This window comes from Polistes dominula, unplaced genomic scaffold (genome assembly GCF_049000335.1).
Source record: "Polistes dominula isolate Pdom_NZ unplaced genomic scaffold, Pdom_raw_medaka contig_21, whole genome shotgun sequence".
In the NCBI taxonomy this organism is placed as follows: Eukaryota; Metazoa; Arthropoda; class Insecta; order Hymenoptera; family Vespidae; genus Polistes; species Polistes dominula.
The window spans coordinates 4,211,359-4,238,523 of record NW_028301061.1 but is presented as its reverse complement, the minus strand read 5'-3'; the positions used below and the strand labels follow the sequence as shown (position 1 = coordinate 4,238,523).

Sequence of the window (27,165 nt, the reverse complement as noted above, 5' to 3'; positions counted from 1 at the left end):
TAATATACAATTAGTTAAAATGTGCAATTCTGCCTTTTTTTTTATACTTTAACTATTCGTTATAGTTATTTAATATAACAGCCAAATATTTCATCAATTAACGGATTTCAGGTTTGAACGGTAAGAGAGAAAATACGTTTGGTTGTTATCGAACAGCGCATGTGTTCTAGGTAAAGTGGGAGAAAGTGAGATAGAGAAAGAAGTATCGGGGCGCCGCGACGGCGTCGAACGGCGTCGAACAGCGTCGAACGGCGTCGAATGGCGTCGAGGGCAGCGCCGATTTAGTCCAAAGACGAGGTGGATAGTCGCAATCATGCCACCACCCTGACGCACCACGTTCCCGTATCTACTACGGTGCGTCTCGAGAAACAAGAAAAAGAGAAATTAAATTCGCGATTTTAACCATTAAGAAAAAGAAATCATATACAGAATAGATAAACGTAGGATAAATAAACCATTTTCTTTTATTTTTTTTTTTATTTTCATTATTATCTTACTCTCTCTCTCTCTCTCTCTCTCTCTCTCTCTTTCTCTCTTTATCTCTCTTTCTCTCTTTTTCTCTCTCATTGCTCATTAACGAGAAAAGAAACTTAAGAAAGGAAGAAAGAAAGAGAGAAATAAATAATAATAATAATTAACCGTGCATCGAATGAACGAAAAGAAAAAACGTGAAACGTGAATCGAACGTTTGATCGAGAAGAAGAAGTGAAAATTAAATCAACAAGAAACTCGCGAGTGCGTCGATAAGTAAATCTATTAAAAAGAAATAATAATTAATGAGAGAAAGAGAATTAATAAGAAAATAATAAAAATAGAGAAAGAGAGAGAGAAGTTTTTCCAAAAAAAAAAAATAAAGAAAGAAAAAAAATATGTCAAAACACAAAAACACGTTAGTGGTTCTTGTTTGATATCGGACGGTACAAGAAGTAATGTCTTCTTCTTCTTCTTCGATTGAAAGCTTGCGATGTTACGCGCAAGCTCTTTCGCATGCGTGAGAAACAACCTACACTTTCTTCCCACTCTTTTTTCTATTTCTCGTTCTTTTTCTCTCTCTCTCTCTCTCTCTCTCTCTCACTCTCTTTCTCTCATTCTTTTTCATTCTTTTTTTTTTCTTTTTAACTTTCTTTTTCGCGTGGACACGCGAGTGTTCGAAAAAATAGGGACACGTGTCAAATCGTATTTTTTTCTTCTTCTTCCGTTTCTTCTTCTTCTTCTTCTTGTTCTTCTTGTTCTTCTTCTTCTTCTTCTTCTTCCTTGTACACGTTCAGCGAATACAGGTTGAAAGAGAGAGAGAGAGAAGAGAGAGAGTGAGTGAGTGAGTGAGTGAGTGAGAGAGAATGAGAGAGAGGTGGTAAAGTGGTGAAAGCAGTGCAAGCTGCACGTGTTACTCCAACTGAGTCGTATCGATCGTCCGGAAGTTATACGAGAGAATAGTTCTCGTCGTTCTCTAGTACACGCGTGTGTTACCTACCTGCCACAAGGATATGATCTGTGTTAACACGCGTGATGAAAAATATATTATTATTCTTCCACATTTCCATTCATATTTATAAATAATATTATAAATCAACGAAACGATTCTTTTCTACTTTCGATCGGTATCCGTCCGTAAAAACCACCAATCGAATTCTACCTGTCCACTAATTTGGATATTTTCATACAAAAAAGAATTGTGTTAGAAAAGGTTAATTATCGTTGAAATGAATCTTCGGTGTATTCATCCAATTGTTTATTGATAATAATACAGTGATGTGAAGTGATCGTTTAAAAACGTGTTTTTATTTTCTACGAGATTCAACTTGAAGGATTTTTTTTTTAAACGTAAAGAAAATGATTCGTTCATCGTAAGACGAACGTACGATGGTCTTACACAATCGAGTGAAATTTTATATTCATGGGGTTAACTTGAGAATTTTATAGGTATGCGCACATGGCATGAATTATTTTTTCAATTGTGTTACAAATGTGATAATCATTTAAATTAAGTTTTCGATCGATCCGACTTATTTTAAAGATATTATATCGAGAAAATATTCTTGGTTTTTAGTGCAGTTATTTTTTATTGATAACTACGTAAAATTGGATATTATTTGTTCATATTTTATGAGAAAAATTCTTTTTTTATTTGATATTAAAACATTCACATATATATTTTCTCGTACGATGCGAAACGTGTTACAGTGCGTGTTCCAATCTCCAAACTAAGAATGTTTATGCGTTCTGCATCGACTATGTATTTTCATTTACGAGTCTAAGCAAAAGTCTGAATCACGAAAAGTAGAATCGTCCACGAATTCGTTCATTTGATTTTGTCATTTCATTTTTATCGAGTAATCTAATTTCATTTCAAAATATTCATTATAATTTGCAAATGAAACAATAAACTATAATACAAGTCAAATACAAATCAACAGAAAAAGTAAATGTTGGCTTAAAATTTGTTAAACTATGTCAAGTAGAACATTATTGTAATTACATTTATGCTATTCGATTCTTATCATAACGACAGGTCTCCTCGACAAATTTAATTTTGCAATTTGTTCGTACAAAGAAAAATATAATTAACAATTATTTAATCCTTTCTTCTCGATATATAAAATCAAAATTTATTTTTTCTAGTACATCCTTGCATGATAAAAAAACAAGAAAAAAGAAAAATAATCGACGAAAGAAAAAAAAATCATAATTAACACGATATTCTAACAACTTTTCTCGCTTTGTAGTAACTTGATGGTGGGAGGAGGGAAAGAGAGGAAGCGTTGAAAGAATAAAAGGAAAAGATGCGTATATTTTTCTTCGAATCGGTTGCGGTCCGTGGTGGGAGTGGGATGAGTAGAGGGTAGGGGGTAAAGGGAACAACAGACTAAACAATGATTTGGGATATTTAGCAATTGGGTGTAAAAATCTTGTCCTAAGCGTGCGTACGAAGGTCGTCGTCGTAAAGAAAACGTGGATTATGTTTATTTATCGTGATCTAATATTCGGCTTCGTGGTATGATATGCAAGTAACGTGGGTTAATATCGGTAGTAAGTCAGTCAGCTGTGTCGTCAGTGGCGCACGCTCCCGCGCACGTTGCTCCGGATCGTTCGAATATTCATTTGAACGAGGTGTGGGGGTGGGGGTGAGGGTAGGGGTGGTAGGGGGTTTAACTGGGAGAATGAAGAAAGCGGGAAGAGAAAGGGGAACTCAGAGTTGGGGGTGGGAGGAGGGATAACATTTGTCTCGATCGGAAATTGTGTCCAATACGATTATTCTTTTTCAATCTTATAAGATATATATATATATATATATATATATATATATATATATATATATTGTATGTATGTATGTATGTATGTATATTATACACACTATCGTGCATCGTAAAAAGAGACGTGCAAAATCGTCGTAACTATCTTGGTTGGCACAGACCTCGTCACCTTTTCGGGACCGAAGAACCGCGTAAAGTTTATTTTAATAATGCGTACGTAGAACGAGCTCGTCGCGCTTGCTTCTCCGACACGGCCTTTTCTATTTCGGCATTTCTTCCTTTTCGCTCGAATCTTTGTTGAAACGAAAATGAAAAGAAAAAGAAAAAAAAATTACAATAGATACCACCTATATAATTTGTTTGCTGAGTTTAGATTTTTTGATCCATGAAATCGTAAAAAAAATATTATTTATCGTTTTGTATAAATATTATTGTGAAATAATATTACATTTTTATTGGACAACGTGTGTTTGAAATCATTTGATATCTATGATGATACGTTGTCTTGGTGATTTATTATAATAAGATTCAAATATTGTGGTCCTAAATTTTTAGAATTATTTTTTAAGGTTATTGTTTTTCTTTTGATCGTTTCGAGTATTTCTTTTAATACACTTAGAGTGTTCGTATTATCGAAATAATAATTTTTAACTAGACGCATAGATTTTCAAGAAAACACGTGCCAAATTTGTATTATAAAATTGTAAATAATATTAGTTTAACGGATCTTTTTCGTTTTGATATTTTATTGTTACATTGAAAAAATTATACAATATTTCGATTTCTTAATTAATTTTTCGTAAAGAGTATTTTCTTTCTAAATTATTTCAAAATTTTTATTGTTTCTTTTTTAATAAAATGAGCGTACACATGTATAAACAAGAAAAACAATTTAAATGAAACGGGTGAATTTTCCACGACAACATCTGCAAAATATTTCTTGAAAAAATTTTTAGTAATAACAATCGATCTTTTCTTGTCTAGTTAATTTATTGTAACGATTAATAATATTAAGGAGTTTCAATTTATTAATTGTTAGAAAAATAACTTTTCTCTCGATCTCTCTTTCTCTCTCTCTCTCTCTCTCTCTCTCTCTCTCTCATTTCGAGTTTATTTTAATAAAGCTAACGTATATACAATATATTAACGTAGATGGTTACCTCGTTGGTCTTTTTTAATCTCGTCTTTACTCCCTATCCACCTGAATCTCCACACGAAGGGGAAACAAAGAGAGTGAAAGAAAGAAGGGTGCGAGGAGGGTGTGGAGGGGACGGGGAAGAGATGCTTGCCTAGCTCCGACATTATTTTTTTCGTATATTAATAGTTGAGGATCGATTAATTGATTTCTGATGTAAATAAATAAAAACCTAAGAAAATATAGAAGACTTGTGCGTGTGATACTTAAAAAAAGAATATAATACAATAAGTAACTTGGGGAAAATGATTAAAGTTTTTAATTAAACGACAGACACAACTAATTAACATACAATTTTAGTGAAATATAATACACGAAAACGGAGAGAATTATTGAACGAAATTGTGATGGTCTATTATCTTATTGTACGGTTCCATCTTATCGACAAGTATTATACTATACAGAATAAACTGTTCGTAATAATATTAAAACAATTCCATTCATAAGTATCATTCGTTGTAATTTTGTCTAATTCTACAAAACTGTTTATCGATAATATCGCGTTTTTATTTTTTTTTAATTTGTTATCAATTAATTTATTTTATTAAACAAAGCATCTAATGGGATCATCTATAAAGTTTCATTTAATCCTGAGTAGAAACGAAATAATGAGCGATAAAAAAGTTATGAATAATAAAAAAAAAGTGTTAAGAGAAGTGTTAAGAAGAAGAGTGCGCATACAGTATGTTTCAATTGACTGTGTGTGTGTGTGTATATATATATTTGTATGTATCTAAGAGGGCGAAGCGAGATAAAAAAAAAAGAAAAAAAGAAAATAGTGTAGTTTAAATTAAATATTAAAAATTAAACTCGAAATAATGCAAATGTTGTTAATACAATAAAGAAATAGAAAATTGTAACAAAGTTTTTAAAACAATAGTATAATATCAGTTTATCGATAATGGCATATAATAATAATTGTTGTAAAATATATAAATATTAATAAAAATTAATATAAATATTAATGGTTTAATAAACATAAAAAGTGATCAGCCTTCTAACGTGGAATTTAATTTATTTTAATATTAAAAAAAGAAACAAAAAATAATGAAAAAAAAGTACCATTACTTAAATTCAGAAATAAATACAAAAAATGCAATAATTATGATCATTGTAATATAGTCTTCTAAGCAATGATATAATATTAATAACATATAATAATAATTAATATTAATGATTAAATAAACATTAAAAATGATCAGTTTTTTAACATGAAATAACTAAAGGTAGTTAGTATCGCGTATTCAGAAACATTCTCGCCGATTTTCCGAGCGCGTCTCGAGAGTAAGAGAAGAACTCCTACTATTTATAAATTAGTTTGAACCCGGTCGCATTGGCGATCCTCGTCGTGTTGCGCGGCGCGTTCTGGTGCGGTTCAAGCAAACGGGCTAAGCCTTCGGTCCCGAGCTGCTCGTGCTGCCTCGTGGAACCTCGCGTGGGGAACAATTCGCCACCCCATGATAAAAATAGAAGCTCCTAGCCAGCTAGTCCAAGCTCCGACCTAGGAAAGAGAGGAAAGGAAAAGAGAGAGAGAAAGAGAGAGAGAGAGAGAGGGAAAACTAGTGAATGCGAGTACGACTAAGTGTTCGAGTAAAAGAGAAAGAGAAAACTATACTGAATACGAGTATAATTGTATTAGTAGAATAGAGAAAGAAAAACAACGATATTCAAAAAAGGATAAAGATAAATAATAAAGTAATAATACAAAAGCTACGGATATAGATAGAACAATGAATATATGATTAAAAGAATTATAAAATTAATAATAATAATAATAATAATAATAATAATAATAATAATGAAAAACCAGAAGATATTTAAAAGAGGATAAAATAAAGTAAATAATAAATAAATAATACACACAAAATTTAAAGATATTGATAGAACAATGAATATATGATTAAAATAATTATAAAAATAATAATAATAATGAAAAACTAGAAAAGAAATCGAATAAATAATGATACTCAGAATAAAAAAGATAGTGTGTAGAATATGGGTATAGTTAAAAATCGATAGATCGGAAAAAACGTTTGGTAAGATCCAACATAAACGACGTTGACGATGAAACGAAGACGACGCACCGGTGTGGCGCACCGGTGGTAGCCAATGCTGCTGCTGCTGCTGCTACTGGCACGTTTCGGTGCCGTCTTTTTCTATCCCTCTCTCTCGCTCTCTCTCTCTCTATTTCTTTCTCTTTCAGCCGAGAGCTTTCAGTTCTTCGTCATCCGTCGTCTTAGACGCGAAGAAAGTGCGTGTCCCGTTTCTTTGGCGAAGCACACGCGAAAAAATTAGTAATAAACCTCGCCCCTAAGTTCTGTCTTACATTAATTCGTCATTAACGCCGGCGTTAAACAATTTACGTACCTGCCTGTCGCTTCAAATTTACATTCCCAAATGTAGAATGGTTTTGAAAAGAAAATAGAAATGATTGATTAAATTAGGGTGGGAATAGTTAAATTAATGATTTATATCAATTGGAGTTTTCTTTTAAAAAAGGCTTTTGAAGGTGGTTTTATCTTTTCCTTTTTCTTTTATAATTAGTGTTGGTGCTTCTAATGAAGATTATGTGAACCATTTTGATAAAGAAATATATATATATATATATACATATACATATGTGTATGTATGTGTATATATATATATATATATATATATATGTTATAGATAGATAATCGAGAAACATAGAGAGCGCGCTAGTGAGAGAGAAAGAAAGAGAGAAAAAAGAGAGAGAAAAAGAGAGAGAGAGAGAAAGAGGCACATTCCGAGCGGATCACGGATGCTTATAGAAGCGTTGCGTAACGGCGTCAGACGAACAGCGAAATTGCGGCGGCTGCGGCAGCAGCAGCAGCAGCAGCAGCAGCTACCGAAACGCGTCGAACATCGCCAAGATCGAAAAAAATTATAGATCATCATCATCATTGTCATACGGTGTCCATAAGTTGGTGGTGGTGGTGGTGCTGGTGGTGTCCATACGAAAGAAAAATAATAAAATTCGAGTAGGTAGAAGAAGAAGAAGGTGGAAAAAAAAGGATTTTGTGCGAGTTAAAAGTGGATCATCATCATCATCATCATCATTATCATTATCATCGTCATCATCATTATTATCATTGGTGTCACCTAAAACAGGATCGGATACAAGGTGTTCTCGTGATCTCGATCAGGGATCGAGGAGAGGAAAGGAGAGAGAGAACCCTGGCCGCGTGTGAGAGTGCGCGAGTGAGTGAGCAACGACCTGTCGTCGTCCAAGAAGAACACGAAAAAAGCTTTCTTCAAGTTGCTAGGGTATGTTGGATTAGCTAGCTCCGAGGTGTGGGGACGGGGGGGGGGATGTTCTATAAGTGGACAGGTAGAAAAGATTGGGGTGTTAAATATTAGCAGTGAAACAACATGTTGTTTCGTTTAAAATGAAATAGAAAGGAAATGAGAGAGAAAGAATATATTCCTTTGGTAGTATCGATTCTACTGATGTCTCGAAGCGTTTCAAGGCCAAATCTCGGTCGCTAGATCTACCACACATTTATTGACACAAGCACATCGTAAAATACACACTCGAAACGAAAATTAACGCGCGCACCCATAGGTATAGATAGAATTGTCAATTTTGTTAATTTTATTCTCGATCGATTGTTCTTATTTCGTATCGATATATTATGTTGATCACTTTAGCAGAGTAATATCAGAATGATATCGTTCGTGTTATCTTACGGCGTGATTAATAAACTACACCTGATGGCACGTGATAATCTAACGTCGGTTAATCAAACTTTTTATTATTATATAATTTTTGCATTATTTCGAATAGAATAAAATATTTGAAGATTGTGTAGACTAGACAATTGATCAATATTTGTACAAAAAAAAAAAGATTAAGTATTAAAAGGAGATTAAGTAATAAAAGCAAAATAGGGTAATAATTCTCATGTTTAGGTATCGTAAACGGGGGTGGTTGTTGTTCGGTGTTATCCCACAGATATTTAAGAAGGGGATTTAGCGAAGAGGAAGAAGAGGAAGAAAATAAGGAAGAGAAGAGGAGAGAAAGAGAGAGAGAGAGAGAGAAAAGAAGGGATAGCGATAGTAGTATTAGTGCTAATAGGTGTTGGTGGTGGTGGAGGTGGAGAAGAATGGAGCAACGTCCAAGGAGACGGGGAGCGTACGGACGTTGCTGACGAGGAAGGTGCGAGAAGAGGAGGAGGAGGAGAAGCAGGAGGGAGAGAGGAAAAAGAAGAAAAGGAAGAAAAAGGAAAACATAACTATAACTACTACAACTATAACGACGACGAAGACGACGACGACGACTACAACAACAACGAGGACGCTGACGACGCTGACGACGAAGAAGAAGAAGAAAAAGAAGAAGAAAACGAAAGAGACGAAATTACAACGACGAACGACGGTGCGTGCGAAAGTCACGAGACATGCAGCAACAGCAACAGTCCGGACAGCAGCAACAGCAATCCGGAGCACCGAACGGGGTGGCGGGTGGTGCCCAATTGCCTCAAACAGGTGGCGTCAGTCCTGCTCAGCCTGGTGCAACTGGCACGACTACTGCTACTAGGCCACAGGTGAACGGTGGTAGATTCGACTTCGATGATGGTGGTACTTATTGCGGTGGATGGGACGATGGCAAGGCTCATGGACACGGTGTTTGTACCGGACCCAAGGGACAAGGTGCTTATTCCGGTAGCTGGCATTATGGATTCGAAGTCTCCGGCGTTTACACTTGGCCAAGGTATGATATTCTTTTTTCTTATTCTTTTCTTTAACTTTTCGTCAAAACATTCACACGTGTATTTTTGTTGAATAACATTTTGAACGTTTTAGATTTTATAAATCTGACTCATTTTTCATCGTGGATTCTTTTTTTTTTGCTTGGTTTATCTTACGTTAGTTTTTATCCTGATAGAATAATAGAATTAAGTTGAATAGGTTTTCTTTGGAAATAGTATTAGCTTACGAAATTCCACTTTACGTATGTGTGTATAAGCGATAACATACTCGTTGTTGGAAAGCTTTTATGGATCTTTCTTCTTTTTAAGAATTTTTATTATCAATCACTATGCTTATTGGACTAGTTCTAACTAGATTGAAAATTGTTATGCTTCTAGAATATCGTTATAGTCGTTAAAAGTTAAAGGAGCGTTTCTCATTTTCCATTAGCTAACTTTAATTAGTAGACGGAATATAGTGTAAAAACCGTGACGAAATGACACAATAGCAGCGTGTTTCGAAGCAGAACGAAGATACTTCTTCGTTCGTTCGAGATGTGCGACCTTGACACATATCTCTGTATATACCTGAACCACGGGCAATCTCCTGATCCTGAAAGTGGGTCATAAAGTACAAGGACACAGCATCCAGACCAGTAGGATTTCATTCGCAACAAAATAGGATTATTTCTATTTATCTATCTCTTTTTCTATTTTATTTTAAATGTAGTTAAATTTGAAGCTTTTAAATAGTTTGATTTGAACGTCGAATAAATTTCTTGTAAATATCTAAGATTCTTTTTAATTGATTGAAAAAAAAATAAAATAGGGAGAAAAAATAAAGAAGAATACTAGGAATAAAGTAGACAAAGAAAAAAGGTTGAAAAAGAAAATGAAATTTTTCTATTGGCATGCAACGATATCGATAAATTAAAATTTTAAATAAAATTTTTTTTTCCACGACATCACGACTGAAACGTTTGTAATAAGTTCGACCTAAATGATTAAGCTTTCCGAGTAACGTGTATACGAACTAGTCATCGACTAAAAAATATACCACTCACTTTTCTTCCACCGAAATTGGCCAGCTTGAACGACGGAAGAATGCACCACACGATGCTAATTATATTTAGACCGATGATTAGCTGTCATAGTGAAAAAGAAAATAACAAAAAAAAATTATACTCACTTTATATACAACTCGTATTTCGTATAACGATGAATCCTTGTTAAATCTTACCACCACCACTCGAATATAACAAATACAAACCGAAGATCAATGAAGAAAATAAATTATTACTAATGGATGATACTACTTGGGGAAAAGATTTTTTACGTTCTCGGTTAAATTAATTGGAACAACAATGAAGACCTCTCTCTTTTTTTTTCTTTTTTTTTTCTTTTAAATCGTAAGAATACTTCGAATAATTATTCGACGAGTAAAAAAGAAAAAAAAATGAGAAACGAATTATTAGAGAAAAATATCACGAAGTTACGATACAAATCGTGGTAATTAATGACTTACAGTTTAACAAATTCTTATCGTGATATTTACATCGATGTATGCAAATTACGGTATATCTTTTGTAATTGTAAATCATCCCCTTTTCCTGCAAGTGATACCATTAAATACGACGTCATATAAACCGTTAGCAATTAACAGGATAACGTTAGATGATATCTTCGTTTGTATGCGACACAAATACTAATACGAGATATTGTATATAAGTACTCAGGTCACGCACTAGAACGTTGAAAATCCTACGAAATGGGATAAATGGAAGAAAGATAGTTTAGAAAACGAGTTAGAAGAAGGGCGAGATTACTATCGTGATATGAAAGATAAGATCGATTTTTCTTCTTCCTTTTCTTCTATCCTCGTCATCTCTTGCAGCCACCCTCTCTCCCCCATAATCCTCGATTCCATTCCTCAAACCTCAGTTAGGTAGAAAAAAAATCGCATTGAAAAAGAAACGAGATGTAACTGTTAACCCATTTGCATTAGCAAAGTGGAATAATCCAAGCACGATGACTGTCATTTATCATCGTTCTTGGTGGAATAATCTAACTAGTGAAGAATTTTCATTTAACACCAAGGACTGGAAATAATCCGCGTAAGTGTTTGTGAACAATACGTAAACAAAATTTGAAGCTTTTAGTTCATCGTCTTAAAATTAGATTTTCAGTTGAGCCGTTCACTTGTCAAATTGATTTTTCTCCATAAAACTAAACGTAAATAAAATCGATAAGAACACATATATGTTTGTTCAATAGTTACGCAAAATGTGATCAAATTAATCAAAATTTGAAGATTAATTTAAATGCACTGACAATAAAATTAGAAAAAAAGAAAACAATTTTTAAAACGTTTTTTTTTTGTGAACGGCATAATTGTTGATGTAAAGAAAAAAAAAAGACAATTTTTATTTGGGTTAACAATTATTTATAAAATAACTGTATAACTTTTAGAGTCAAAATTTGATTCAGATATTAACAAAAATTAAATGAAAAGAAAAAATGAAACCACATATTTTATAATTTTCAAATAAAATGCGAGGTAAAAGGGGCCCGTTGAGTGTTAAATTTTAAATTATATAAAATTTAAGCTTTTAATTAAAATCTTGATGTAAATGGTTTTAAATCTACATGTTTAAGTTAAACCGAAAATTATTTAAAATTGTTGAAAATCTTAGCATTTCCGGTTTCCTCCTTGTTCGAAGTAAAAAAAGAAGAAGAAGAAGGTGAAAAAAAAGAAAAAAGAAAAATAGGGTGCACAGAGGGTTTTGGCGGGAGAAGGATGAAGATGAACGGAGAAATAAAATAAAATAATAAAAGAAAAAAGGGGAGTAAAAGAACGGGGAGTGAAGGAGAAAAGGGGGAAAGAAGAACGTCGCGTCGTATCTAGGCCGAGGGGAATCCGTCGTTTCGTTTCCGTTTTAACTGGAGCAAGGTCGTCGTTCCACGTTTTCCTAGGGAGAGCGTCCGATAAATCTTCTCTCGTTTCTCTTCTTCTTCTTCATCGTTCAGAATTGAAAATCAAGAAAAACTTTTTTTGCGTTCTAATCCTAGCAAACGAAATATTTACGATTTAAGATCATATTTTTTGATTATATTAAAATTTTCAAACGATTGATTAGTTTATTACTAACATTTTTATTTTTTGTTTTATTTTTCAAAATATTCCTGACGTTTATGTAATAAAATTTAGAATTTTCATTAGTATTAATTTATTTCGAATATAAAAAAATATCTGATTGTCAGGTAAATTATTATTTTTTTTTAAATTAAAAAAAAAATTTTTATAGTGTAAATATTTATATTCTTGTAAATAATATTTTATGTTTTCTGCTTTTAGGATTATATAAAAATTTAACAATATTATTAATCAAGCATTGTTTTTCTTGTATTATACATATAATTATTAATCAATTATTTTAACTGATTTGATAAAAATATATTTCTTATTAGTAGTTTAATAAATTATTTATGAATAATCTCGCAATTAAGGATTCTTTATTTTTAATTTTAACGAGTATCAAGAAGTGGTATCAATTATTTAACCAATAGAAACATTTATTACTTTTTATCAAATAATCAAATTTTTTACAGCTCAAATAGAAAAGATACAGATAAGATAATATTATTGAATAATTAGAATTTGTTTGTTTCATTATCAGAAGTATTTCACGAGCATAAAACATTCTAAAAAAATTTTCTGTAAATCGTTATTTTATAATTACGAATATCAAGAAAAAGAATCATTGAATTTGCTAATAAAAATATTTTTTATTTTTATGTCCGTCATAATGATCCTTTTTATTCCGACCATTAAATATTTTTTTCCTAACTCAAGATGAAGATAAGATAGCACCAATGAATAATCTAAATTTTATTGTTACGTCGTAAGCGAATATTTTACATCTAGTTTATTTCTATTTTTTTTTTTCGAATTTTGCGTTTCCAACGACGTCAAAGGCAGATTGTTAATCGCTTGAAAACATTTGACGTTCAAATGGTGACCCTAATGTAATATTGAGCTTGGCATATCATACCAGTTTATTTTCTCTTTTAATGCTAGGAAAGCACACGAGTCGTAGCCTTCTACGCTTTTTGTTGAACGAAATGTGTTCTAGAAAAAGATTCGACTGATGAACTCGACAATGAAAGAAAGGAAAAAATCAATAGATTAATAAAAAATAATAACATCTTGCCATTCTTTCGGTGAAAGCATTTTTCAATAATTTTTCTTTCTAATGCGAATCTATATATTATCATCTTTTTTTAAAAATCCTTTTGCATATTTATAGGTTATTTTACTATGAAAACATTTTTTTTTTTTTTAATAGTATTAAAATATAAAGGTATTTTGGTTTTAAGTTCATTTCTTTATAAATCTTTCATAACTTATTTATTATTGTTTTTTTAATGTCAACAATTAATTCATACATTTATTCATATATCAAAAAGATTTTTAAACATTTCATTTAAAATACAGATTTATAACAGAATAAAAGTTTTTCTTCTTCGCTAAATAAATATTTTCCTATTACTTCTATGATTTTAGTCCATCTAGTAAATAAATAAGAGAAAATAATCGTTAATAAAAGAAATAATGAACACTTTGAAAATTGATTATTAATTTTCTTATTTTTTGTATCCTAAGTAAACGAAAATGAAAAGAAAAAAAAACATATTTTGAATTTATTTCAGCTCGTAGTTTAATTTTAATAAAAATGTTAAATAAAAATTTTTTAACCTACAAAATCAGTAAGCAAATTTTATAAATCGTTATGATTAGTTTTAAAAATACGGTATTGTGAAACTTCATGAATTTTACCTTACAAAATCCTCCTTACAACTTTGTCGAAAACTTTGACAGTAATTTGAATTTAAAAAAAAATATTCTTGAAGAAAATATAAACATAACAATCTATTATATATAAAATATAGACATAACAATCTATTTGTTATGTTTAGATTTTTCACTCTTTTTTCGTAACAAATTCAAATGAAAAGATTTCGTTTTTAACCCTTTGAGTGTTGAATACTTTTACCTACAATGTCTTGTAGGAACAGAATAATTTATTATTAACCAAATTTTCATAATAAATTATGTTTATTAATTAAAGTTTTGGAATATAATTTAATTAATTAATATAAATATTAAAGTATTTTACATAAATATTAACAAACACGTATATGCTTCGAACGATAAGGTTAGTAATTGTTACTAAACGCATATATGCGTCCATAGCACTCAAAGGGTTAAAAAAGAAAAAACCCGTTTTTTAAGTCAAGCGTAAATGAACTTGACATATTACCAATTAATAATAAATTCGTTCTATAAATTCAAACAAAAATACTGAATGATAAGAACGATGATTGAATTCTCTTTTGCATCTTTAATTTGAATAACACGAGATCACATGGTAAGCAACGGCGCCGCTGTTAAATACATTTGAATAATAGCTCATAGTAATTAAAATTTAATCGTTGTTTACCGAGGATGTATAAATTACGTCAAGATAATCGAGAACCGTATTCCCTCTTATATTCTAAACGTGATATACAAAAATTTTTATTAATATAATAATAATTATTAATAATACAAGATAAATAAAATCAAGCAATTATTACTTGCTCAATTGATTGATTTATAATCTACTAATAATTAACAACAATTTATATTATTTATTAATTATATATTTTATTTTATTTTTTTCGAGAGAGAGAAAATGGATAATAAAGTACGTAAGTATTTATTTTGAAAAAAAAACGAATTTAAAAATGTAAATATCATTGATTAGGTCTCTAATTATTTTGATTTACGAAAAAATAAAATTTCACTTCAAGAAATATTATATTATAGTGATATCTTTTATTAATAAAATATCTTATTTCACAGTGGGTCGGCTTACGAGGGACAATGGCAAAATGGCAAAAGGCACGGTCTCGGAATGGAAACCCGTGGACGTTGGATTTATCGTGGAGAATGGACTCAGGGATTCAAGGGTCGTTATGGTGTCAGACAATCTACCACATCTACGGCAAGATACGAAGGTACATGGGCCAGTGGTCTTCAAGATGGTTATGGTTCCGAGACCTACGCTGATAGCGGTAAGTCTAAATAAAATTCATTCATTTCTTTTATTTTCATTTATTCTAACCGTAATATAATTATCAATAATAAATATTCTTAAAATTCGGACACAATTTGTGTATAGATTTATTTAAATAATATTATTTTTATAATTTAATATAATATTTATTTATATATATTTATTATATATTGAATACAATATTATATTAATACAATATATGTATAATTGTAATATTATATAATACAATATATATATTAATAAATTAAATCTATAAATATAAAATATTAATATATATAAGTTAAATAATTTTATACAATTATTTTTACTTAATTAATCACAATTACTGGTTATCGATAAAATGCGTTATGTGATAAAAATAAATGTTGATTTATATTTTTGAATTTTTATTCAATGATAATTTATAAAGCAAATTCAAAATAAAAATTAAATAGAATTCATGATATAAATTTTATATAATATTATACATATTTATACTGATAAAATTTAATGAAGTATAATAAACACATTTGCTTTATTTTAAGTATAAAAATCTGTAGAAATAAATATAATTTTTCTGTTTTTGATTTTTTTTTTTTTAATTTTTTACTTAATGTAAGTATAAAATAAAAGAAATAATGGTAGAAAATATTATACGTAGTATTTATATTCAAAAAGTCAAAAATAAAAGATAATAGAATCAGGTTTTACTTATGCATAAAAATCTATGGAAATAAATATAATTTTTAAACTTTTTTTCTAATTTTATTCAATGTCAATTAAGAATACAAAAAAATGTTATCTTTAAAATACAGTGGGGTCTTAATTAACTAATCATGAAGTAAAATTTATTGATAGATGTTTTATATTATAAATATCGATGAAACTAATTTTATTTTTTTTTTTAACATAAAAAGCTAGTATTACATATATATAGGATTAAAATAACGAATTATATTCTTAAAAAAGATCTGATTATTTTCAATTATTTATAATTTTATGGTTAATAAATAAAATTTCATTAATCTTTATTATTTGTTGTAATAGATAAATGCATTATTTCTTTTTGTATAACATAATATATTTAATTAATACTCGAGTTAAAAGGTAAAGAAAAAAGTGACTTTTAGGATTTCCATATTATATTCTTCCGTAATAGAATACTTTAGTCAACGTATCAAGTTTTATAAAGTTTATATGCCATTGAAATAAAACTGTATAAAGAATAAATAAAAGTTTTTGTTTTTTATCAAGAGAAAACATTGTCGACAAACATTCAAATTAAATCGAAATGTATTCTTGTTTCTTTCAAATTTTTGTCTTGTTAGTATCTTTTCTGTTACCTTCACTAGTTTGTCTACTGCTACTAAAAAATTATTTAGAACGTAGAAATAAATTCTAAAAAGAAAAAAGTTTTAACTTTGATAAAACAAAAAGTTTTATGAAAAATAGATTCATGTCAGTCGATTTCTTAAAGTTGGTTGCTGTCGAATTTAATATAGGAAAATTTACCGTATGAGAAAGGAAGAAAATTTTGAAGAAAATGAAAAAATAAATCATAAGAATAGTGTTACAACTTTAAATTAGGGTTTACTATATCTAAACTAACATTACATTGTAATAGAAGAAGATTTCATTTTGTTGAAAAGTTTCCGTAAAAAAAAAAAAACATCTCTAAGGTATAATACCTTTTTATTAATCATGCAGATTAATAAAGCAATCAAAAAGAACATAGGAAAAAATATGAGAACATATAAATACTATATTTTAATACGTATTTTATACAATGTATGCATGAGTATACATATTTATAGTACTATTAAAACTGGTCACAAAATAAAATCTTATTTTGCATAGAAGAAACGTGTTTTACAAAATTTCACTCTGGTTTCGACTATTTCTTGAATTTCGATTTATATACATGGTTTGTTTCCTGATTATATTGATTAATTATAATCCTATTATATATATGCACATACATATTTATATGAAATTGAACAAACTTTACTATATCCAGTTATTTTGATGATTAAGTTTCCAAATGTTAATTTTAATTATATATTTTCCAAAATTAATATACTTCTCTTGAAAGTGGCATATTATCTGATAATAATTATTAAAGGTTATATCAAAGTAGGACGAAAAATTTGTTCGATCTGAAATTTCAAATCATCTTTTTACTTTTTCATTTATTATTCTCTTCATTAAACTAATACTTTCAATCGAAGATATAAAAATTAGAAGTATGAAAATTATTAATATAATAAGAGAATGACTTATAACCAAGTCGAATTTGCTAATAGTAGATCGAACCCTTGACACACCCTCACATTTAGTTGAGTTATAGGTACATACAAAATCTATGGTAAAAATATTCGAAGTGCGTTGAACACATGACCGTGACACATAGAATTTCTTTTTCGGTTTGCCTCAAGGAAACTCGTAAATAAATTTCGATAAAGAAAAAAAAACAAGATGTTAAAGGAACAGTAATAATAATTAGACGTAATGGAATTTAAATAAAAATTATTTCAATGAAAAATTATATATGGTTAATTTGAACTTTTATTTAATTGTCAAATATAATTCAATTAATTTAATTAATTTTAGTAATTAGAGGGATGGATGATTATGTTGATTACAGCACATTTTCTTAAGTCGTGGAATTAAACTGGACACAGTAACCCTCATTTCGTATTTCATATTGATTTTTATGTAATACTTAAATTTTATGAGAACCCAGCCTCGCACAAATAAAAAATTGCAAATGAAATTAATATAACAGTGTTATAGATAGAAGTACTATAAATTGTTTTATTATATTCCTATAAATATTTATCAGAAGACTCTATTTTACATTTACTTATTTTAATTGAATTCAATACATTCTTAAGATCAAACATTTAAATAACAGTTTTTAACAGTTACTTTTCCATTAATCATTTTATAAAAATATTTTTATTATAATTGTTTTGTTATTACAAATATGAAAAACGCTACTGTATTTATTTATAACCAATCACAACTCCTTTTTTTCCAAATTGAACTTATAACACTTAAATAAATTGTTTATTTATTAGAATAGTAGATAAAAAGTCCAACCAAATTTCAATAATATATATATATCTGCAATTATAACAATAGAGTAGATCAATAATTTAAAAAAAATTAATTTTTCAATATAAGTAATTATAATGTGTGTAATATTAATAAAATGAATTTGATGATTTGTTTTATATATTGCAATTATTTATATTATTAAAGAAATCATAAAAGAATCCATTTATTCAATTAATTTATTGTCAAAAAATCTTATAAATATATTTATTTTTTATAATTCTCGTTTTTTCTTCAGTTCAAATTTATTTTGAAATTATAAACAAACGTGATGCGATCTGTATGTATAACAGTAAAACATACTACGAATGAAATTATAACATCTCCCCGTGGGGGTTGATAAGACTGTAATATATTTAATAAAGTATAAGATATGCACGTTTGATGTAAATAACATCGTGGTCATGCAAATTATTTAATTACACTTTCTTTATTGACTTTTTTTAACCTATAACTTAAATCCATAAGTACTTATATATTTAATTATTTTTCCTGTAACTTACTTATTTAATTATCTCTTCCACTTTGTTAACTTTTAACCTCAATTTACAAGTTTTAACTTATTTAATATATCGAGTTTTATTATTTATATGGAATTAATTTTTGAATAAATATTTGTAGTCGTTTTTTGCTTACTCGCTGGTCGAGAAATTGTTTTACATTAACATTAAATTATTATGACAGCATTGTTCTCTTTATTATTAGATAAAAATCTTACGTGATTTTTCTCACACAATACTTTTCACGTAATATCCGTCTTTCTTTTTTTTTCTTTTTCTTTTATCTATTATTCATTCGCACATTTTGCTTTATACGAGTGTTTTTATATCATACAATGTGTGTGTGTGTGTGTGTGTGTTTATTACCTTTTTAAAATTATTAAAGTATTATATTTTGAAATTCATTCATGATGTTCATAGAAATCATAATGACGCACAGCAAACACGAATTCGAGAAAGTTTTTGTATATAAAACTTTAATTCCCATATGATTGCGCAATCATTTTATGCATATACGTATACATAAGGAAAATAAATTTTTAACTGAAAATATTAAAATAAAACTATTGTCGGACTATAATAAAAGTAAAATACAATTTGTATTTATGAAATATATAAGCTACATAAAATTTATAGTTTGATGTTTTGTAAATATCGCTATAATTTGTATTTCATTTTTTATTTGATTTTTATATTTTCATAGATTACAAATAAATCGTTAATTTTGTTTTCTATTCATAATAAGTTAATATTTTGAAACTTAAAATATGTTAACGAATATTAACAATACGAATTATCCTATTGTCATTTCGATTATTTTTAATTTCATATACTAACAAGTAAAATTTCATTTATTTTTATTATTTGTAGTTATTAAAAGATAATGTATTTTTTTTTTACAACACATGTAATTAATTTGTAAATTTTAAGGGGTGGAAAGGGGCGGAAAAATCAAAGTGGTGGAAAATAAATGGTTCTTATAATTTATAAATTATAGAAATAGTTTTTTCGGTGTTCTGGGAATCAGCAACGTTTTCACAGTAACACCACAAACTATTACACAATTGTTACTATTTTTAATTCATTTTCGAGTTCTTATTTGTGTGAGCGAAGATTCTCGACAGTTCCTATAATAAAATTTAAGGTAAAAGTGTAAAAATTATTTTGAAAAACGAACTGATGGTAGCTATGTTTGATTTAATAATTTGTTTTGAGAAAATGTACATTTATCAACAGACTCATCCATCCCTTTAACTATTATTATTAATTAAATTTGTTTAATTACATTTTTTGTGATCTAAAATATTTTTTTTATTTATTTTTACCAAATTTTTACAAAAATTATTGACTATTACCAATTTAATTCCACGATTAGTGAAAATGTGCAATTACCAATTGGCTCATCCATCCATTATTATTATAATTAGTTAAATTTGTTCAATTACATTATTTAATAAACTTAAATGTGTTTTATTTATTTTAACTTAACTCTTATAAAACAAATTATTAGCTATTTTGCAAATTGTGCTTATTAGAATTTTACACAGACACAATAGAAAAATCACCGAGAATGTAAAATATTTGAAAATTACTATAATAACAATAAATCTACTATGACTATTTAAAATGATTGATTTATATAGAAAATTTTTATGAGTGATAAAAATTTGGTAGGTTTAGTGTAAAAAGCTTTTATTATAATAGAAAATTTTAGTCAATGTATCACATTTTATAAACTTTATTGTTAACTGATTTAAAATGTTATTAAGTATTAAATCATTTTTCTTATCAATAATACAATAATCCAAATAATATTGTTTTACGGTTTCGAATCATTTATTTATTTAACACCTTCTAATATTTATCCAATACTACAGAGGAAGAGGTCATTTTTTTATTTTATCGTCGGAGTCAACACCACACGATTTTTTCTCGGAATTTTTTTACTCATCCATTTTATAAACCATTCTTGCGTTCCTTGACTTCAGTGATCTGATGAGAACTATAATTCCTATTATTATTATTTTATTGTATACACAGTGGGTGTAGAAAGTATTCGTAAACCGATCAATTTGAAATAAAATCTTGTAAAATTGTAATTTATTAACTAATTTCTTATAAAAAATGTATTTATACATATTTTAAAAAGTTTCTACAATAAATATAATGAAATAAAAAATAATTTTTTTGAATAAATTATAAAATTGACTAGGAAAACGAAAAAATCGACAGAAACATAACATAAAAACATAAATATTCATACAATTCTTATTTTGAACTATTTACAAAAGAGTTTGTATATAAACCATAATATAAACACATAATGTATGTGTGTGATTGCTTTCTAGTTATAATTGACTTTGTCAGTATGTTTGTAACCGTTATCGGCATCAGTAGAGTTCAAAATTATTTAAGATCGAAAATTATTGTTGAAAAATAGGACAAAAACGTGTTGAAACAACGATAGAAGAAAAAAAATTGTTATTAATTTTACATAATCAATATAAAAGTTTATTAGAAATATCGCGAATTATAAACAGACCTCGAACGACTATACAAAGTATCATTAATAGGTATGGATTAAGAAAGAAACTGCAAAATAACTCAAGAAATGCACGTCTACGGAAAATTAATCAGTACACTGGACGAGTTATAACAAGAATGATAAAACAAAATCCAAAGATAAGTGCTATAAAAATAATTGAACATCTTAAAAATAATGTAAATATTGATATATCCGGTAGTACTGTACGTAATTTTTCGTCAAATGAAGGGTATCATGGTCATGTCAACACAAGCTACACTCATGGAGCTCCAAACAAGTACAGAACCTCTACTGTGTTTACATAAATTACTATTCAACGTGACTAGACCGTTAAATATATAAATATTCATATATATTCAATAATATATAAATATTTGAATAGGGATTGACTAATCAAGATCTCGGTTATCCGTTATTTTATGTTTGCTGACACACATTCGAATCAAATTTACATGTATTCATTTTTCTTTCAAATTTTGATCTCATTGCCATTATACTACTTTTACTTTTCATTACTGATAGTAGTGTTTACTATTATTGAAATATTATTTACAAGTTAAAAAGAAAATGAATTGTAGTTTTGATTGAACAACAAGTTGAAACATTATGAAATATAGATTCAAGCAATTTCGTAAAGTCAATTTTTGTCGAGTTTGTTTTTAATGTACAAAATCTACCGCAATGAAAAGAAAGAAACCACCGAGGAAAATGAAAAAATTAATCATAAAATAGTGTTACAATTTTAAATTGATGTTTACAATACCTAAACTAACATGACATTATAACAAAAGTAGATTTAGTATAGATGAAAAGTTTTCTAAAAAAAGCACTTTTAAATGTACGACTAATAAAGTAATACAAATAAACATAGTTTAAAATATAATAACATATAAATATTATTTTTTAATACAATATGTTCTATACAATGTATACACGAGTATATACATATATTTATTATATGTTATTATTAAAAAAAAATAACACAAAATAATATTTTATTTTGCATAGAAGGAACGTGTTTTAAAAGAACTTCGTTCTATTCTGGAGTAGCTATCAATTTATCCTCTTCATTTGCTAGTTAATTAAGATCTTTCTGTAATTTATAATTCTATGTATAATAATTTCCTAGAATGTTTCAGAAATATTTCAGATAATTTTGAAAATGAAATATTTAAATAAATATTATTCAAAAATTGTATATAAACAGTATATATACGTAAATGCTTGATATATGAATCAAAATTAAAAAATTGCATTCCAACATTATTTAACAGATTTATAGCAAATGTCTAAAAATATCTGACATTTAATTAAATGAGTACATGAAAATGTCGAATAATACAATATTATATTTCTTCGATGAATTTTATGACTGTTGCATATAATTGTACAGGCATCTATACGATATTTCGATTGAAAATATTCCTTCACTATTTTATTTCATTTAACTTTGATATTTATAATACTAAAAAATTATTCATGCGCATCATTTTTCTTTATATAATACATTCAATGAATATTCACATTAAGCGAAGTGGAAAATAATTGTTTCTATACAGGGTGATTCTTGTAACGGGGACGGGTAATAACTTTTTTTCAAGTAACAATAGAAAAAAATCATAAAGGAAAAAGTTATATGGCACAACAAATGTCAACTTTCTATGAAATTACTTTTTTTGAAAATGCATCGATGCACTTGTCAGATGCAGTTGCACTTTTTTTTTAAATGGAACTTTATATTTTTTTGTTTTATACCATTTGATTCCTTTTTTTATGTTGCGCAAAAAAGTATAAAGTGAAGGTCATCGAAATGTCAATAGTTTACAAGATATTTGAAGTTTTATGTCAGTAATGAAAAAATGAATGAATAAAAATATGAATAAATGAAACGAATAAATAAATATAATGAAATGAAAAATATGATTAATCAATTTTTGAATATTTTTAAAATGATAAGCAACGGTAATAAAATCTGTGCAAGGAATACGACAATTCTTAATATGACTTATCCATGCGTGCGTTGAATCATGTGCAGGATATTTTGAACATTTCTTATGCATTAGTCACTTTTTTCTAAGAATGCAATCTTTCGATCATAACTCATAAACCAGTCATTTCCTGGCAAATATTTATGCTAAAATTTTTGTCTTTTTTTGTGTGTGTGTGAGAAATTCGTCCCTAAAAAATTTCTAAAACATCCTGTTTACAATGCTTCGTAATAATTTTATATTTTTACAAAATGATTAATTTAAACGTATTTTACATTTAAAAAAATAAATTTTTGTTTAACTTATTAAAAAAATACCTGGTACTTAATAATAGATAATAACTTATCATTTTTTTTAAACCGTATTTATATAAGCGAACCGAATATTTTTAATTTTTAATTTCAATTAATTTAGAAATCAATTGATTAAAGTTCAAAAAGTTTTAAAATTTAAACGTACAACCGGCTTCCTTTCTATTGGAACGATTTGTATCTCAATTTGGCAACAATGGTCATATAATTATATTAATCCAACTCAACAACTACTCCTCTGAGATTCGTTCACAAGTACACAAGTGATGCCAAGTTCGAGTCTCGTTTTACTTCAACGAGATAAAAGCGTTCTCCTTTGTAGAATTTCTTTTTTTTTTTTTTTAGTCGAATGCCAAAAAAAGAAAAGACCATTGATCGAAATCAATTTAAAGAGTTTTAGAAGTTTTAAACGTGTTCGATACGGTTCGGAATAAACGATTTTTTGTTTTAACTACCATCTGTTACTTCAAAGGAGATATTTGTTCCTAAATTAATCATTCCAAGAAATATTGTTTTCAAGCTGCAGTTATAAACGTTAAAAGAAAACATATGTTTGGGATAGAATCTTTGCTGTTATTTGTATGACACTCTGACAATGAAATAAAATATACAATATATTCATTTTTATTTCTAATATTTGGCAGTAATAAGATGCTAATTATAGATATGTAATATTAAAGAGAAATAATTAACCCTTCAAGGGTTACAAGGTTAAATACAATAATACAATTGTGAATTGATTGTTTTCAATGTTTTTGTTATTAAAAAAATCTGAAAAAAATTTATAAATACACTTTAATGTTTTTAAAATATATTGTTTAATAGTTTATTTTACTATTTATAATTTCACTTTAAAATAAAAATAATTGTTTAAACAAAGCACTTGCTCTAAAAGATTCACGTTATTGGTGTAGTGTTAATTATATATAATTAATATTAAAATTTATATAACGTTATAATTGTTATACTGTATAATGTACTTTACTTGATAAGCTTGAGAAACTTGTAAACTGTACATTAGATAACAAATAATTTCTACAGAGATTGCTTGATATCAAAAGTGACATAATCTGATATATATGATTTGTTTAAATGTGGAGATATTTAGAAGATTTGAAAATAAATTTGAAAATAAATTTTAGTTTTTTAAAATTAAATGTCCAATTTTATAATAACAGTTTTAAAAAACATTTCAATTTTTAGGTAAAAAAATATTAAACATTCTAAAAGTAATGTTATTGTAAATATATTTAATAGTATTACAAAAACATACTGTTACATATGCTTTACTTCTATAACTTTCAATTACTTATAATATTCGATTTATTAAATATTTTATATTTGCTTTTTATTGAAGAAAGTACTATCAATTTTCAGCAATAATTAAAAATAATTTATGCTTACGTAATATTTAAATATAAATTTTTTTAAACAATTTGTATACTCGTATCATACTACTGTTTCACGTTGATGCATCGAATGGTTTTTATTTAGAAATTATTGTTCACTAATCTCAATGCCATAATAAAAATTTGTACTTAAAATTGGGCGATCGATGAGACTTCGCGAATGACATCATTTGATAATACGGAAATAGTGATACGTTATCGGAAAGTCAGCGATTCACAACGGTTTCATAATGACCCCCTATTCGATATAGAATCACGTATGAGGAGAAATGATCGACGGAAAATCGATTCCTTTGGTAGTGAGTATCGCAAGGTCGAATCCGATCATATTTCAATTGAAGTTACGATTCGGTTGTTCCTTGAGCGTATCTTAAAATTCATCCACTTGTGACTGGAATATTTATGCGGATATGTAATTATTATACTCCATATCACTAGCATACTTCTTCTTTTTCAAAGCATATCTGACTCACATTTTTAAACTCTTGAATCTTAATAAAAACGAAGATATTTTATTTTTAAGTATTTATACAATTATATTATATTATTGTGAAATTATAAATAGTATAGTATTTCTTAACCTTTGCATACCACACTTGGTCCAAAGGACCCAGACCTTTTTTGCAACTTGAGTCATTTTTCTCAATTGTTCAACTTTAGTAATTTTTTAAACATATTTAAATTTAATTTAAAGCTATAAAGCCTATATAGTCTTTTTAAGTAAGTATTAAAGAAGTCTCAAAAAATGTTGAAATAAATTTAGGCAATAGTTTCTTTTTTTACAACGATTTTTTTCGCCCGGGTCCAAAGGACCCGGGTCTGGTAAGCATATTACTCCAAGAAGGGTGGGAAGCAAAAGTTAAAAAAGAAAAAACGTTATGTTTTTATGTAACGTACAAAAAAGAATATACTTCAATTTAACCCCTTCGCATTCTTAATTACATTGTAATTTTGATGCCAACAGTCCTTAAACGTTTTAAAATGTTTCATTTGAAATTTACTTTAACTAAACAATAAAGTAATTTTGTACATGTATGGAAAAAAATAACGTGATCCAAAATTTCATTGACGGTTTATAAAGTAATTATGTTTGTTTGATATCATAAACCTTTATTTCAGTTAATAAATTATTAAATTTAATTAAAATTACTCGTTTATTAAAGAAATATTGTTAATGACAGATTCAAATGTTAATAACGATGCGAGTTGGATGAAAAAAAAAGTCGAATTTTTTTATAAACGATTATTTTATTATCTGTATATACAATTTATTTCGAAATATGTATATGTAGAATTCATTTTAAGTATGAACAGCTGATACAAAGATAATAAAAAGTTCATAGAAACATGTGTCATATTTAAACATGTTTGTCTTTTGTATTTCAATAATCAACCATAGCTTATCTTCATAGAAAGTGCTCAAAATGATCACCCTCAGTTTTTATTTATAAACAGTGTCTATGTATTTTGTGAATATTTTTTGTCTTCGTTGATGTCATGTATTCTGTTAATTAAATTTGGCCATTTTTATTTAACACTAAATTAACGCATGTTTTGTTCACTATTTTTTAAGAATTTACAAACATAGTTGAAATGAAAGCGTGAGTAGAGGGGAGGAATTAATATTTACGTATGTTTCATTAGAGCGCTAAAAAAACCAATATATGTTTTTAAAAAATAATATTTAAGATTTATACATATATATGTATATAATATTACAAACGGATGCTCCGGCCACGCGTTCCTGTGGTTTTGTTATTAAATAATGATTTAATATAATTCTAAACTATTTAGTAAATTATAACAACACACAAAATAATGCCACAATTAGAATGGAGTGCATAAAATAATAATACAGGAAAAAATACAAAATTCAGGATTAGTTATGTCATATGTAAATCTAAATGATAAAATATATTTTATCACGAAAAAAAACGTGAATATATCGAAATAATTGAATTGTAATACAGCGCCATCTATTAGAAACTTACAGTACCTAGAGACTTAGATAACCTCTAAATAGTAAATCCTTAAATTAGCAA

At 27.7% G+C, this 27,165-nt stretch overlaps 1 protein-coding gene across 11 annotated transcripts in view; it reads left to right on the top strand.

Annotated features, from left to right (window-relative positions):
- Positions 1 to 233: 233 nt before the first annotated feature.
- Positions 234 to 27,165, top strand: part of LOC107065355 (uncharacterized) — a 67,345-nt gene continuing 40,413 nt past the window's right edge. Inside the window, exons 1-5 of one of the 11 annotated variants that reach the window (XM_089176096.1) lie at positions 6,362 to 6,955; positions 7,114 to 7,445; positions 7,576 to 7,731; positions 8,377 to 9,178; positions 15,061 to 15,272. In XM_089176096.1, coding sequence (XP_089032222.1) covers positions 8,865 to 9,178; positions 15,061 to 15,272 — 526 coding nt within the window. In that variant the 5' untranslated portion in view covers positions 6,362 to 6,955; positions 7,114 to 7,445; positions 7,576 to 7,731; positions 8,377 to 8,864. Of the gene's footprint in view, positions 441 to 517; positions 736 to 1,330; positions 1,921 to 6,360; positions 6,956 to 7,113; positions 7,732 to 7,762; positions 8,030 to 8,376; positions 9,179 to 15,060; positions 15,273 to 27,165 lie in introns of those variants that run through there. The other 10 variants (XM_089176097.1, XM_089176105.1, XM_089176095.1 and 7 more) reach the window with 10 other exon arrangements.